Source organism: Tyto alba, unplaced genomic scaffold (assembly GCF_018691265.1).
Source record: "Tyto alba isolate M040663 unplaced genomic scaffold, T.alba_DEE_v4.0 Super-Scaffold_1000006, whole genome shotgun sequence".
Taxonomy (NCBI): Eukaryota; Metazoa; Chordata; class Aves; order Strigiformes; family Tytonidae; genus Tyto; species Tyto alba.
The window spans coordinates 34,638,201-34,653,248 of NW_024881272.1; the positions used below are offsets into that span (position 1 = coordinate 34,638,201).

General features: G+C 54.6%; 1 protein-coding gene across 9 annotated transcripts in view; it reads left to right on the forward strand.

The window, feature by feature from the left end:
* The window catches only part of LRRC7 (leucine rich repeat containing 7), a 190,083-nt gene that overhangs the window by 173,725 nt on the left and 1,310 nt on the right, over positions 1–15,048 (forward strand). For 7 of the 9 annotated variants that reach the window (XM_042804008.1, XM_042803965.1, XM_042803958.1 and 4 more), the window contains 3 exons: positions 5,742–5,960; positions 7,238–7,330; positions 9,494–9,568. In XM_042804008.1, coding sequence (XP_042659942.1) covers positions 5,742–5,960; positions 7,238–7,330; positions 9,494–9,568 — 387 coding nt within the window. Of the gene's footprint in view, positions 1–5,741; positions 5,961–7,237; positions 7,331–9,493; positions 9,569–15,048 lie in introns of those variants that run through there. The other 2 variants (XM_042803985.1, XM_042804014.1) reach the window with 2 other exon arrangements.

Sequence of the window (15,048 nt, forward strand, 5' to 3'; positions counted from 1 at the left end):
GAAAGGCCTCTCGTTTCTAGTACCTTGTGGTGGCAGATATGAAATTCCAGCGCTCGGATCTGGCCCGTTCCTGTGGAAACCCTGGCTGCCCTCTCCCAGCCCCAGCCTGGCTCCGCTCACCCGCTGAGGAACTGCCATTTTCAGACGCTCTGATCACAAAGCTGCGGAACGGAGCCTCCTGACAAACGGAGCTGCCTCTGCCATCAGCTCTAGAAGGTGGAGCCGCACATTTCAGCCCTGGTAACCGCGTTGCTTGTTCCCTGTGTGGAGACCGGGCCCTGCTCGCTCCCGAAGGGAAGCCTCACGAGTGAGTCGAACCCGCGCGCGAGTCGCAACGTGCGCGCTGATAACGCCTGCAGCGGGATTCACTGTCGGCACCGGTGAGGCAAGTATCTCCCTCCTGGCTCCACGTGTCTCTAGGCCGGGCCGTGTCGGCAGCCGTAGCCCACGCCCTCCCACAAACGCGGCCCCAGGAGATGCACACGGAATTGCTTGAAGGTGGGAGACGCAGGCCACTGCAGCGAGAGCCGCCCGGAGACTCCTGCCCAGGCGCGGGGCGGTGAGGAGGAGGGTGCCCCGGCGCTCTTTGGGGGAGGTGGCTCCGGCAGCCGAGTTACTCGAAGGGTTTCTTTACCCTCCGAAGTGCAAGAAACCAGGACGAGACTTTTAAGAGGAGTCGCTGCTTATCTCCACTGGCATACTGGGATAAAACCTGCATTTATCCATTCACACAATCTAACGCGGTCCGTGTCTCGCAGTTGTGCATCGTTAGCGTTACTATAATAAGAAACTGCAGGTTCTGTTTCGTTCTGAATGTTTCGGTATCTCACTGCTCAGACGTGGTAAGTACAAACATTGCAGAACTGTGCCGAAATCTGCTTAACTCAGCGGAGCAATCCATTGTTACAGCCGTTGTCAGCTACTTTAATTATACTGTAAATATTGGACACTGAGCTGAAAATAATTAACTTTTGTGCTGGATGTTAAACAAAGTAAAGAATACAAATGAAATTGGGGAAGCAGTCTGCATAATGGAGAATTTTTTCCTGCAGGATAAATAATTCTCGTTTCCAAGAAAGGCAGCTTATCCACCTCCAGCAACAGCTACGGTCCGAATACACAAGAAGTAGTGATACGATCCCTTCAAACTCTTTGAACGGGAGTGAGAGAACAAATTCTGAAAATTGTTTACCCGCCGTCCTCTGGAGGTGGTTTGCAACGTGCTGTTACGGCAGTGCTAAGCTCTTCTCCACTGAAAGTGACCTCGAGTGTCTTGGTTTCCCAGCACCTGGGGATTCCAATCCAGCGATTATTTGAAGTCAGACTCAGAAGACCTTCTATAACGCTCAGCGTAACAAACAGTTAAACGACGGAAACCTAAACTGTAGTGTATGTTGTGCTGTGACCTGACAGTACGGGTGTGAATGGGCTCCTGCAGGGCAGAGTCACGGTGTGGTAGAGCTGTGATTGGGAAATCACTGGCGGAAGAGCTGGGACTTGTTCTTCCAAGGGGAAGAGCGTGTACTGTAGTCGGATGGACTGTGTACTCAGGCTGCTGTAGTACGTATATAGGCACAGTAATACGTGTTCCTAAATGATCCACACCTAGAGGGCTACAATGTGTGTAGTGACGGCGATTTAGGCGTGCTAGGCAGGGTGGGAATACTACACAGTGGCCACTACATAATTATGTGGGCTGTGAGTGTTGTTTCTGTCCTTTTTGCTGTTCGGAATACAGATTAAATGCCAGTTCTAAGTATGATCATTTACGTGATCATCCCGTAATTTATGAGCTATTTCTCTTATGGAAAAGTTGGATATTTGAATCTTCAACTTGAATAATCCACCGATTTATTAGAAGACTGCAGTAATGGAAGATTACTTTTTCTGTCGTGTCAGCGAGACGGGAGTCGGCTACGTGCCTGATTAAATCAGCTGTATTCTGAGTTAGCTGCTCCCCCCTAAAAAAGGAAGAGGGATCGCTGAAAGGGAGCTCGGAAACCGCTCCTGGGGGAAAAGAGAGGTTGAAGAGGGAGAACGGAGGTGGCAAGTGAACAGACATCAGGCCGGGCAACCTGGGGGCCGGGTGGCGAGCATCTGAGAGGGGGAGCTCTGCGGGGCCGGGCAGGCGTGGGGCCGGGCAGAGCATGCGTGGGGCTGAGCAGAGCACGCGTGGGGCCGGGCAGAGCACGCGTGGGGCCGGGCAGAGCACACGTGGGGCTGAGCAGAGCACGTGTGGGGCTGAGCAGAGCACACGTGGGGCCGGGCAGAGCACGCGTGGGGCTGAGCAGAGCACGCGTGGGGCCAGGCAGAGCACGCGTGGGGCTGAGCAGAGCACGCGTGGGGCCGGGCAGAGCACGCGTGGGGCTGAGCAGAGCACGCGTGGGGCCGGGCAGAGCACGCGTGGGGCCGAGCAGAGCACGCGTGGGGCTGAGCAGAGCACGCATGGGGCCGGGCAGAGCACGCGTGGGGCTGAGCAGAGCACGCGTGGGGCTGAGCAGAGCACGCATGGGGCCGGGCAGAGCACGCGTGGGGCCGGGCAGAGCACGCGTGGGGCCGAGCAGAGCACGCGTGGGGCCGGGCAGAGCACGCGTGGGGCTGGGCAGAGCACGCGTGGGGCTGAGCAGAGCACGCGTGGGGCTGGGCAGAGCACGCGTGGGGCTGAGCAGAGCACGCGTGGGGCTGGGCAGAGCACGCGTGGGGCTGAGCAGAGCACGCGTGGGGCCGGGCAGAGCACGCGTGGGGCTGGGCAGAGCACGCGTGGGGCTGAGCAGAGCACGCGTGGGGCTGAGCAGAGCACGCATGGGGCTGGGCAGAGCACGCGTGGGGCCGGGCAGAGCACGCGTGGGGCTGAGCAGAGCACGCGTGGGGCCGAGCAGAGCACGCGTGGGGCTGAGCAGAGCACACGTGGGGCCGGGCAGAGCACGCGTGGGGCCGGGCAGAGCACGCGTGGGGCCGAGCAGAGCACGCGTGGGGCCGGGCAGAGCACGCGTGGGGCTGGGCAGAGCACGCGTGGGGCTGAGCAGAGCACGCGTGGGGCTGGGCAGAGCACGCGTGGGGCTGAGCAGAGCACGCGTGGGGCTGGGCAGAGCACGCGTGGGGCTGAGCAGAGCACGCGTGGGGCCGGGCAGAGCACGTGTGGGGCTGGGCAGAGCACGCGTGGGGCTGAGCAGAGCACGCGTGGGGCTGAGCAGAGCACGCGTGGGGCTGGGCAGAGCACGCGTGGGGCCGGGCAGAGCACGCGTGGGGCTGAGCAGAGCACGCGTGGGGCCGAGCAGAGCACGCGTGGGGCTGAGCAGAGCACACGTGGGGCCGGGCAGAGCACGCGTGGGGCCGGGCAGAGCACGCGTGGGGCCGAGCAGAGCACGCGTGGGGCCGGGCAGAGCACGCGTGGGGCTGAGCAGAGCACGCGTGGGGCCGGGCAGAGCATGCGTGGGGCTGAGCAGAGCACGCGTGGGGCCGTGCCAGCCGGCCCCTCCCGCAGCGGGAGGGCAGCTGCCCACACGAAGGCAGCCTGGGGAGCCCCGCGTGGGCTCCCGGGGCGGGGGGAAGGGGCATAGCCTGTGAGACCCGAGCAAGGCGGCTGCCTCAATACTGGGGCGTGCAAAAGTGTCCGAGCCACCATCTCTCTCCCTTTCTGACCTGGAGGCTGGAGGCTCTCTTCCATTTCCAGCACCTGCCGTTCTACACAGAGGTCTTTTACCGTGATAAAGAAGATTTTGAGGTTTTTTCGGTGAAGAAGCGCCATTTCGGGGAGTATTTGAAACAGACATCTTCCTCTGAGGCAGACAGTGCACCTGCTGTGGTGGATATGCGATTATATCTGGGGAAAAGAGCAGAATTTATGAGATTCTGCTTTTTGGGGATCCTCTTGTGACGAGCGTGACACAGCGTGAAGTCCAGGACCGTGCTGCATCCCCGCAGTGCAGGGTGACGGGCACGGCGCGTCGCTGCGGGGGGGTTAATGAATAGCTGAAAAGTCTGTCCGGGGCATTTTCCTTCCCTCCTGACCTTGGCTGAAATGAAGATCTCCTGGACCTGTGAAGTGGGGTGTTCGCAGTTCAGTCTGACTTCACCAGGCCGTTCTTGGAGTAAGTTTGTCGATGGCTATTAAGCACTTTCGCTGGCACGGGCGAGCTGTGTTTTAAGAAGCGTTTGGGGATCGAAGATCTGAGCCCAAGGAGTAAGAGATTGCTCTGTCGTGTCTCGCGTTGGGACTATCCCTCTTGTGCTAAAGTGAAGAACTGTCAGACATGTATTCTGCCTCGTCCCTTTCTTCAAATGCCGACAGCAAAAAACGAATTTTGCTCGCAGTCACTGCATGTCTTGCTGGGATTCTGTGTTCAGTGACACGAGCAGCTCCAGCTGCATCTGTATTAATGATGCGTTCTGCAGAAAAATCTTGGAAATCCAGGAAGATGCATTTTTGCTATAGCAACAAGCCATTCATTCTAACGCCCTGGCTGCTCTAACTTTTGAGGCCGGATGATCGGCCAATGGGTAAGGAATTTGTTGATCTTTTGCTGTATTACATTTGATCTTGTCTAACATACAGTCTCACAATTGGTGGCTCTTCCACCCAGGGTCATAAAGGTTCGGTAGCACTGGGGATTAGACCTTCATGACAAGGTGTGATTGTGTCGTTGGCTGGTGTGAACTTAATGTGAAATGTCATTTAAGTAGGTCTGTTTTGTCCATAGAGACTTGCAGATACCGAGACGTGCAGTTGTGACGTTCTTTCGCGTTCAGGTGTTCGGATAATAGCACTTGTTGATGGGTCCATATAATCTGAGAACTCTCAGTAGCAACAGTGCAGTATTTTATGGGCGTGATAATACTTGATCACACAGTGGAACATGGATTTTGCTCGTTCCCTTATGGTTAAGTTGCATATGTTTATTTATAAGCGACAACATCTGATTCCTGTAAACATGAAAAGTATAAAATTGCCTCAACTGAGTTTATTTTGCAAAGATTCGCCTCAAATATTTATGTAAGTTGTGTGCCGAAATAGTGGCTGTGTATTGAAGAGTAAGCAAATATGCAACCTCACCATGTCAGGAACAGATCCCCAGCTGCAAACGTGAAAGGCAATGGGGATGGAGGGGGTAGAAGAATGGTAGCAGTCATCCATTTTTTTCTGAAAATATCAAAAGGCCCAATCAATGTACATGCAGTATTTCACTCACATTTACAAAATACTAGAGCTTCAAATCGGTATATACTATCAGAAATTTGATAATTTGCTTAGTTACATTTTGTAAAAGCTGCCTTTGTTCTTAGGACAAGGCACTCGTTGATTATGCTTTGCATACGCAGTGCGCAGTGCTGGCCAATATCTGTGTGTTATAAATCTTCTTCCAAACTATCCTCAGAAAAATCAACATTCCAGCATCTTCGGAGAGGGCTGTGATGAATAATCCACCCTACTTCAACTTATTAAACGTTTTCCGTCGACAAAACATTCTGAGCAGAAGCATACATCGCGACACGAGGAAAAACAATATTATCTTTTTTATAAAGCATGCTGTGCGCGGCTAATGTCCCTGAAACCTCCAAGGGTCACTAAATGCAATGGGCGCGTCCTTGCTGCTTTTAATCACGGTTCTTTCCAACTGTGGTCAAAAGGCAAACCTCTGATGTGCTTGAAGAGGTTTGCTGTTACTTGACTCTGTAAGTTGTAATAATTGCTTCTTTTCAGCTTCCTGAATTTCTGGCCTAACGGGTTACGTTGCCCACAGGCAGGTAGCCATATCCAGACTTTAATGGGGTCGCAAAGCCTGCAGCACCGGAGCCGCGAGCAGCAGTACGAGGGAAACATGAACAAAGTCACCATTCAGCAGTTCCAGCCGCCGCTGCCCATTCAGATTCCCTCTTCCCAGAGCTCCCGGGCACCTCAGACGGGGCGATGTTTGATCCAAACCAAGGGCCAGAGGAGTACGGATGCCTATCAGGAGCAGGTGAGAGAACGTGCCTGTAAAAGAGCACTTGGACAAAACCTGGCGGTTTGGGTTTTTGTTGGTTTGTTTTTGTTTTTTTTTTTTCTCCCTGCGTGCAGCAGAAGGGAGGCAGGGGTGGCAGCTGAGCTGGGGGCTGGCGACCGGCTCCGTCCCCTTCCCTGGCGCTGGGCACTGATGACATTTGGGTTTTTTTTTTTTTTTTCTTGGCTTGACCAAGCGACGCGACTTGGCATGGAAGTTCCCGAGCAGAGCTGACACCCCTGGGCGGTTATTTGGGGTTTCTGCACGTTCCCCAGTAACCCACTTCGGTGCTACCAGTGCAGCAAGAAGACGCTGATCTCTGTAGTGGCTGCTCCAGTGTGGCCCCACGCGGGGCCAGCGGTGGCCCCAGGGCCCCCCGCCTAACAAAACGGGTGCTGGTGGGTTTCTTCATGAAGTGCTCCTACCTTCATTATATTTGGCCTTAATGACTGCGCTAACCGAGGCACCTGACTTGCAGAGGAAGGCTCAGGATCATCAGCAAGCCTTTCTCTTGTGTGAAGCATCGGCGGAGCCACGCAAGTAGCTGCCTGGGTTCAGGCCCTGGGTGTTGCGTTGAGGTTCAGAAGCGGATGCTTGGGTGGCTCTAGCACGCGCCTGGGCTGGCCCGGTGAGCAGTCATTAAGCTACACTGAAGCCATTTCTCTTTGATATTCAATTACCCAAAGCCATTTCGAGTCATCCTGGCTGAAAGATAAGAGTCAGCACTGTTTCCTGGAGCAAGGCGCTTGTAAAAGCGGTTGGGGCTCGGTGCAGGCTGTCGGGGCTGTGGCCCTGGGCTGACAAAGCTCTGAGCTTCGGGGTGCCAATTCCTGGGGTTTCTCCCAAAAGCAGCACCCGAGGATGCTGCGCGTGGCAGCTTCTGGGAAAATAAAAGCGCACAAGATGAAGCCTCACCGACAGGTTTGTCCCAACGATTAAGTGAAAAATTTGGCCAGTGTGAACTGCTCTTTCACGAGCCTAAAGGGTTTTTATTCTTGAAAACAAAGTTTAAAAATACATGCAAAAACACATGCAGCACTGTGAGCGTTATAGTATCGTCGCAGCATGCTAAAAATCATGAAAATACCTGTGGTTTGTAACAATATTCTGCACTTTACTGTACTGTGCAGTGCAGCTTTAGCGAGGGTCCACTCGCCTTGCTGCTGGTGAAACGGGATAAGTGTGCAGCAGATGCCGTTGTTTAGACAGGCCTTGATGCTGGCATTGACTCATCGTGCCGTATCTTTTTAACCTAGTTTTGTGTGAGGATAGAGAAGAATCCTGGCCTTGGTTTTAGTATCAGTGGTGGAATAAGTGGACAAGGAAATCCATTCAAACCTTCCGATAAGGTAAGTTACAAACTTCTCTCTAAACGGTCCTTATTGTAGAGTGCCATATAGTGGAGACGTAGGTAACAGGAGGGAAATTTTTATGCACTTTTGTTGTGATAATCGAAATAATTTTACCCATACTTGGCTTTTTTTTTTTTTTTTTTTTTTTTTATCTTGTCAGGGGAGTGTTTGCTTTTTTTTTCTGGTTAATGAAGACACGAGAATCAAAACAGAAATCACACGGGTGTCTGCCTTATAGTCCACGTGCAGGATAATTTTTGAGACTGTTTTCTGGAGAATCGTCTCTCTCTCACTTTTTTCTTTTAAATGCCAATATGGGCCCTCATTAAACTTTCACTGAAGTTATTAGAGGGGACGCTAAAGCAGTATTAAAGCATCACCAGGTGGCTGAAATGCCGGGGTTTGTAGCAGCTGTATTAAATAGAATTGGCCTGGCCTGCAAAGTGCTCCGGAGCCCGTGGGTGCCTTGCAGACACCGTGGCACGCAGCCGGCTGCTCTGACCTGCGGACTGAAACCTCACCGTTACGGTGCGTGGTGGTCAGGGAGACTCAGCCTCTCTTCTGGGGCTCACACGCCCCAGAGGTTGATAAATCCCTTTGCAGTAAAAGGAAACTTAGTAGAAATACAGCGTCGGGTGACGATCGGCTGCGCAGGGCTTGAGGTTTAGGGAATGGACTCTGGGACCTGTGAATTTGTCTGTTCTCTGCGGCAAAACCGGAGTTTGTTGAAAAACAGGTATTGTGGATACCTCTGCCAAACATATTCTTAGTTTATATTCTTTGATAATACTGGATTCAGTTCTAAGAGCAGTCATAACTCCCATAAATATTGAGAATGTTTGGCCAACGATGAGATTAAACCTATCTTTTCATCCCGTCTCGAAGATTTGAAAGCTGCGTGCAAATTAAAAAAACAATTTCCTCACCACTCTCAATTACAACAGAAAGCTAATTGGAATTGTAAACCACACTTGGAAATATCGACCTAACACAATCTTAATTCCTTTCAGTTTCCCCATCGATAATCCTTGTTGTGAACTTGGAGAATAGTTCCATTTGCTGTACGTAGCTGTCAGGCGTTTTAACAGCTGTCCCTTAAAACATACTCGGGTTTGGTGTGGTTCTTTGAGGCTGCACACTAGAATTACACTTCATAACATCACGGTCTTTTTTTCCACGGTTTCGGGTACGACGTTAGAATTAAGCTATACTGCCACTGTCTGTCACTTGCCTGAAATGATGAAAGAAGAGTCCATATCCCACCGTGGAAGCGTGTGCACCAGCAATAGCTGCCGTGCAAAACCAGCTGTGGATGGAATTAATTTTACCAATGGCATAAATTCAAGGTTGCGTACTGAGGGAGTGATAGGGTGGCTATACGGAAGGGGTTAGAAGGTTTTTTTGGTGTGTGTTGTGACTCTGAAACAGCGCTTCCCACCCCGCTAAAACAGCTTTATCCCGTTTGAAATATCCCAGGAGCGCTCAGCGAGCGATGCCGTCTCTCGCGGTGCGTGCCCCTGGTCTGTGATGGTGTTTTCTGTCCCGGCTGCGGGGTGGCACCCCGGGGGGGTGGCGAGGCAGGAGCAATCGGCCGCTAAAATTCTGAAAACAAATCTAAACCAATCCTTTAATACTTAATAGTTTTTCCCCTTTCAAAGCCATTCAGTTCTCAGACACTGGATTAAGTGACGGTCCTACAGCCCATTGTACTGAATATCTCAAGGGCTGAATAGCAAGACTGCTTTTTAGAAATTTTTTTAAAACTTTTTTTTTTTTTTTTTCCCCCTAGAGGAAGTAAACAAAGACTATCGTATTGATTATGGTACGCATTATTCTCATAAATTAATGCTTGCTCCATTTTAATTACCCTCCTGATAACCCCGTGTCTCTTGCCCTATTCGTACTGGACGTTATTTTGTGATGTGGATCTTCAGACGACCCACAGTTATATTTGGATCAGGTGATAATTAGCTGAAGGTCACGTAGAGCTGCTACAAACCCCTACCAATGTTTGATTACAAACAGATTAAAAATAAGAGTTTAGTGTTTAGACCATTGCCAGAGTGTCTAAAGCCCCCGACAGCAGTTAGGGAGACCCCTGTATTTTGGGAACTAGTTCTTGGTGATAGCATCCTAACCTCTGTTACTTCTGACTTATAGGGTATCTTTGTTACTAGGGTTCAGCCTGACGGACCAGCATCCAGCCTGCTCCAGCCTGGCGACAAGATCCTCCAGGTAGGGATGGATTTAACTGCTTTGTGCCTGAACTGAGTCTTTGCGTCTTGCGAGGGCGGTGCTAGGGTCTGCAGCACGGCTTAGCTGCTGGTTTTGTTGTTACGGTGCTTCAATAACCATCTCCAGCGGCGTGCTACCCGCAGCACCCGTGAAAGCTGGTCTCGGAAGGAAGGGAGGGAGGAAGGAAGGAAGGAAACAAACTGGGGATGTGAAAAGGAGGCGCTGGGGTGTGCTGCCCGACAGGCCCTGCCACTGGCGGGGAGCTGAAGGAAAGGCGGGTGAGCACTGGGAGCACGGGGAGCACCGGGAGCACCGGGAGCACCAAGAGCACCGGGAGCATTGGAAACACTGGGAGCATTGGGAGCATGGGGAGCACCGGGAGCACCAGGGGCACTGGGAGCACCGGGAGCACTGGGAGCACCAGGAGCACTGGGAGCACCGGGGGCACTGGGAGCACCGGGAGCACCGGGAGCATTGGGAGCACCGGGGGCACCGGGAGCATTGGGAGCACCGGGAGCACTGGGAGCACCGGGGGCACCGGGAGCATTGGGAGCACCAGGAGCACTGGGAGCACCGGGAGCACTGGGAGCACCGGGGGCACCGGGAGCATTGGGAGCACCGGGAGCATTGGGAGCATGGGGAGCACCGGGAGCACGGGGAGCACGGGGAGCAGTGGGAGCACCGGGAGCATTGGGAGCAGCGGGAGCAGCGGGAGCACCGGGAGCACCAGGAGCATGGGGAGCAGCGGGAGCACCGGGAGCATTGGGAGCACCGGGAGCATTAGGAGCAGCGGGAGCACTGGGAGCACCGGGAGCACCAGGGGCACCAGGAGCACTGGGAGCAGCGGGGGCACCAGGAGCTCCGTGGGCACCAGGAGCATTGGGAGCAGTGGGAGCACCGGGAGCACTGGGAGCACTGGGAGCACGGGGAGCAGCAGGAGCACCGGGGGTACTGGGAGCACCGGGAGCACCAGGAGCACTGGGAGCACGGGAAGCACCGGGAGCACTGGGAGCACCAGGAGCACCAGGGGCACCGGGAGCACCGGGGGCACCGGGAGCACCGGGAGCACCGGGGGCACTGGGAGCACCGGGAGCACCGGGGGTACCGGGAGCACCAGGAGCACTGGGAGCACTGGGAGCACCAGGAGCACCAGGGGCACCGGGAGCACCGAGGGCACCGGGAGCACCGAGGGCACCGGGAGCACCGGGGGCACCGGGAGCACCGGGAGCACTGGGAGCACCGGGAGCACCGGGAGCACCGGGAGCACCGGGGGCACCGGGGGTACCGGGAGCACCGGGGGTACCGGGAGCACCAGGGGCACCGGGAGCACCAGGGGCACTGGGAGCACCGGGAGCACCGGGAGCACCGGGGGTACCGGGAGCACCGGGGGTACCGGGAGCAGCGCCATGCGAGGGGCCGCGCTCCCGCCGCGAGACTCGGGCACACGGACACCAGCACCAGCCTTGGGGGGGAGGGATGGCACTGCTGGGAAGGGTTAACGCTGACGGTCTGTCCCAGGGATGGTCCAGGTGACACAATTTAACCTCCAAACTAGAAATAATCCGCACACCATATCCAGCGCTCCCCCACCAGCAGCGCAGGAGGTGCGGGGGGAAGGGGCTCGACGGGCAGTTTCACCGGCATAAGCGCAGGGCAGAGCAAGTCCTGTTTCTAATTTTCACCTTTGCGGCTGACGTGGCACGGGTGCAAGGAGTTACAGAGTCAGGGGTTTTGACAGAATTGTACCTGGCATTATATTTGCCTCTCCTTTGCTGCCTCAGCATATTTGAACGCACTCGCGTGAAGAACAGCCGCTACCGGGCCCACTACTGCGCCGCGATTTGCAGAGACACCTCAGCTTTTTGTTCTCATTTGTGTTTCCCTAGCAAATATTTTCTGTATTCCGGTGAACTTTTTAAATAGAAAGGCAGGCTATTCCTGAATATTCCTTCCAGAAATTCCTCACCGACAGAAAATAACGGCTGTCCATGTAGAAAAGGGTTTTCTGCGAGGTTGTTTCTTTTTTTTTTTGTTAAGCCTGGCAAATGTCTTACTGCTGGCAGCAAAGGGTATCACTTCTGACAAAAGGAAGAGTCATTATAGCGGTCCGCAAGGCTTACAACAGTTTTTAAAGCCAGCCGTGCTGCTCAAGGGTAAGAGGTGAACTGGGCTTTAATCGGTTCCATGAAGGAAGCCAGCAAACCAAGGATGTTTGGAACGTCTTGGGTGGCCTCTGCTTCGCTCCCCCTGCCCCTCCTGCCCGGCACGGGCGCTGCACAACAGGCAGCTCACGGTCTGCTCAAAAACCAGTGGAATGAAGAAAACAGCGACGCGAAAGGAAGCGCAAAAATTAGCGGGAGGTACTGGGAACGGTCGAGGTGCTCTGCTGAAAACCGAGCGCGGCGACAGGGGCGAACGGAGGCGGGAGTGCAACCTGTTTGGAGGTAGCAGCAGGCTCTGCCGCGGCGCCGACCCCGCACGCCTTCCCCAGAGACGTGGGGCTCGGCCTGCCCTCCGCCTGTGGCTGCGGTGCCGTCAGAGGAGTTGTCCCCATGGGCCAGCAGCGCCTGGGATTGCTCGCGAGGCGTGCGGGCCTAACGCGGGAGCGTTTACGTGCATTTATAGAATCGCACTTTAGGTCCTGCTGCGTTTGTTTCGGGCAGCGAGTTTCACTCCTTTGCTCATCGCTCGCGCTGATGAAGTTTGTTCGGCTTTGGGCTCTCAGTCGTTCTTGTGGGACTGTGGATCAGCCTCAGCAGAGCTTCTCATTTGTCACTGTCTCTGGCAAGAACATTTTCCTCTTATTTGCAATTACTTCTTCCCGTGCATAGTACCTATTACCAGGTGTGGATTTATATTGTGACAAGTAAAAAGTCAGCCATTAATCCCATGAAGGAATTAGCAGCGAAAAAAAAAAAAATGCAGCTGTGCTGAAGGATATTTTACTTCTCAACTCTAAGCAATGCCTTTAGCCGAAAGCATCCAGTTCCCCAGGCAGTAAGAACTTGAAATTATTGATCCTCGCTGGCATCACTTCACCTCCACCCCTGTTTTCCACTGTCGCCATCCCCTCTGTTTGCGTTTCTCTCATGAGGCAGTGCCCTGCCAGGGACCGGGCCCCTGTCACACCGGTTGCTGCGCGGGAGGAGGCTCCCCTCGCCCCCCGGCAGCCCCGGTGACCTGTGCCGCCCGGGTTGTGACACCGGTTTCCCCTGGGACTGGGTGGGAGAAACCACCTCCCCGCCGCGTTTCCCCGCTCCCTGCCCGCCCTGCCCTGGCTGTCTGCCCCGTGATCTGTGTCTATAGAGTCACCTCGAGCGTCCTGCCACGGGCTCTCCCTCCCGCCCCGTCTGTGACTCCCCAGCGGCGCTGGCTGGTGCCGCCAGCGCCGGGTGACCCCCCCCAGCCCGCGGCCTCGGGGCACCGTCTGTGCTCCCCAGCCGTGACCTCCGGTTACTCGAGGTGAGACGCAGGAAGACTCGGTCAGACCAAGGGGGAGATTTTATTTTTTTTTTTTTTTAAAACGTTTCCGTGGAAAACTTTGCCTGGCAGGATGCGTTCAGGAGAAGCAGGAACGTTTCTGTCACGCACTGATGTGTCTCCCCAAGCCGCTTTGGTAAAAGGAGGAGGGAAGACTTAAAAATGAAAAGGCTGGACATTCCCTGGGTGGACTTGCCCCGCTCACGGAGAAACGGCCAGTCTTAAATACTGTTCTGCCCGTGGCCTGTTTTGGATAGAAGAGTCTCGGTGCGTCCTCTGTGGTGGGCGAATCCTGGTCCTTAAAAGTGCAGAAGCCCACGGCCCTGCGGGGATCCTGGCGGGAGCAAAATTGTTCCGTCTTTCCTTTCTGCCTCATAAGCATGCAAGTTATTTATTTGATAAGTAAGGATGACTTTTCTGTTATAAAATTAGCAGCGGTTTTAGTAGGAGATGTTTGAGGAGGAAGGCAGCGGTACGGCTGCTAAGTCTGTCAGCAGGGAGGGAGCAGCTCCATCAGCTGTGCCGTAAAATTTTGCCGCCGTTAAGGGTCTAAGAAATCTTAGACCTCCAGGTCTAAGAAATCTTGTTTTGATGGCTCCAGAAGTCCGCTAAACCCCATTCTTTTGGTCTAATAACGTGACGTAAATAATAACTCCATGTGTAAATACGTGGGCAGATTTCACAGCATATTTTGCGGGGAATGTGTGACCACAGCAGGGATGAAAGAGGTAGATTCCAACTGTAATTTCTCCGTATGTTAAATAACAAATCCCTCTGGGTGTGGCCTGCTTAGGGTTTTTTGGGAGCGTATCTCCTACAGCCCTCTCCCACTGAGAAGCTTTTCCTGTAGAAAAGAGGTTTCTCTGCTAGCTAGAGCTGAACCTGCACAACATTTTCCTGCACCCCTCCCTGCGTAGCTTGAAGGTGAGAAGCGGGGGGAGGCTGAGCTGCCCTGCTCTCAGGTTTGTTTGCAGGTTATTATTTTTTTTTTTTTTTTCCCCCTAATGAACAGTACAGATCCCAGTGAGCTGTGTGGTGAATAAACTGAAACTTCTTCACTTTCCCGCTGAATCAGCTCAGGGTCCGAGCCGACCTCGACCGGAGCGCCAAACGGCCGCCTGACTTTGGCACAAAAGCAAAAATCTTGGCGGCCTTTCCTGCCCGAAACCCGTACTCCCGGTTCTCAGAGCGGACGTGGCTCGTCGCAGGAGCGAGCCGCTCTGCCCCGTTGCCCGGCCGGCGTGCCGGCGGGGAGCGGCTCAGCGCCCCGCGCTCCGCACCGCTCTTCGCTGTCGCTCTGGGCTGGGCACCCCTAAACACGGCGAGAGGGCGGGGGGCCGCCGGGGCCGGGGAGCCCCCGGGGGGGGCTCGGGCACCCCCTTTGTGCTGCTCGCCCGGCTGCGGGGCGGCCCCCGGAGCCTCTTTCCTAGAAGGCGGCGGCGGGGTGGCTCCGCCGTGGCCAGGAAGGTGCCCGCGTATGACGGTCTGGACGTGGGCGGGAGACGTCTGGTGGTTCTTGCACAAATTTCACAGTTTATTGACCGAAGCACGAAGGCTTCACCGACCTCTTTTTAAATGCCGGTTAATTTTTATTTTGGGTTTGGGTTTTGCTTCGTGGCCGTGCGGTGCGTTTCTGGAATTGCTCCGGGCGAGGGTGAGCAGGTTCAGCCGCGGAGAGCTCTGGGTGCCCCTCGGCCTGCCAGCGGCTCCCCGGCCCAAGGGCAGTTGGGGGGCGGGGGGGGGGGTCCCCGCTGGCGGTTTGGGGTGTTAAAGGAGACTCGAACTCCGTCGTGGGTTACTCTAGGATTTTATTCAGGTCCAGCAGCGTTGGGTCACCTCCGCAGAGAGTGACAGCTTACATGAGTTCGCACACATGTGTTTATGCACCTACAAAGCATTACCTAATCCAGAATACACAGAATTATACTTGATCAGTCATTCTTATCTTGACAGTGGGTTTCACATCTTGTTCTGGAGTCCGACCACTTCGTTGTTTTGTT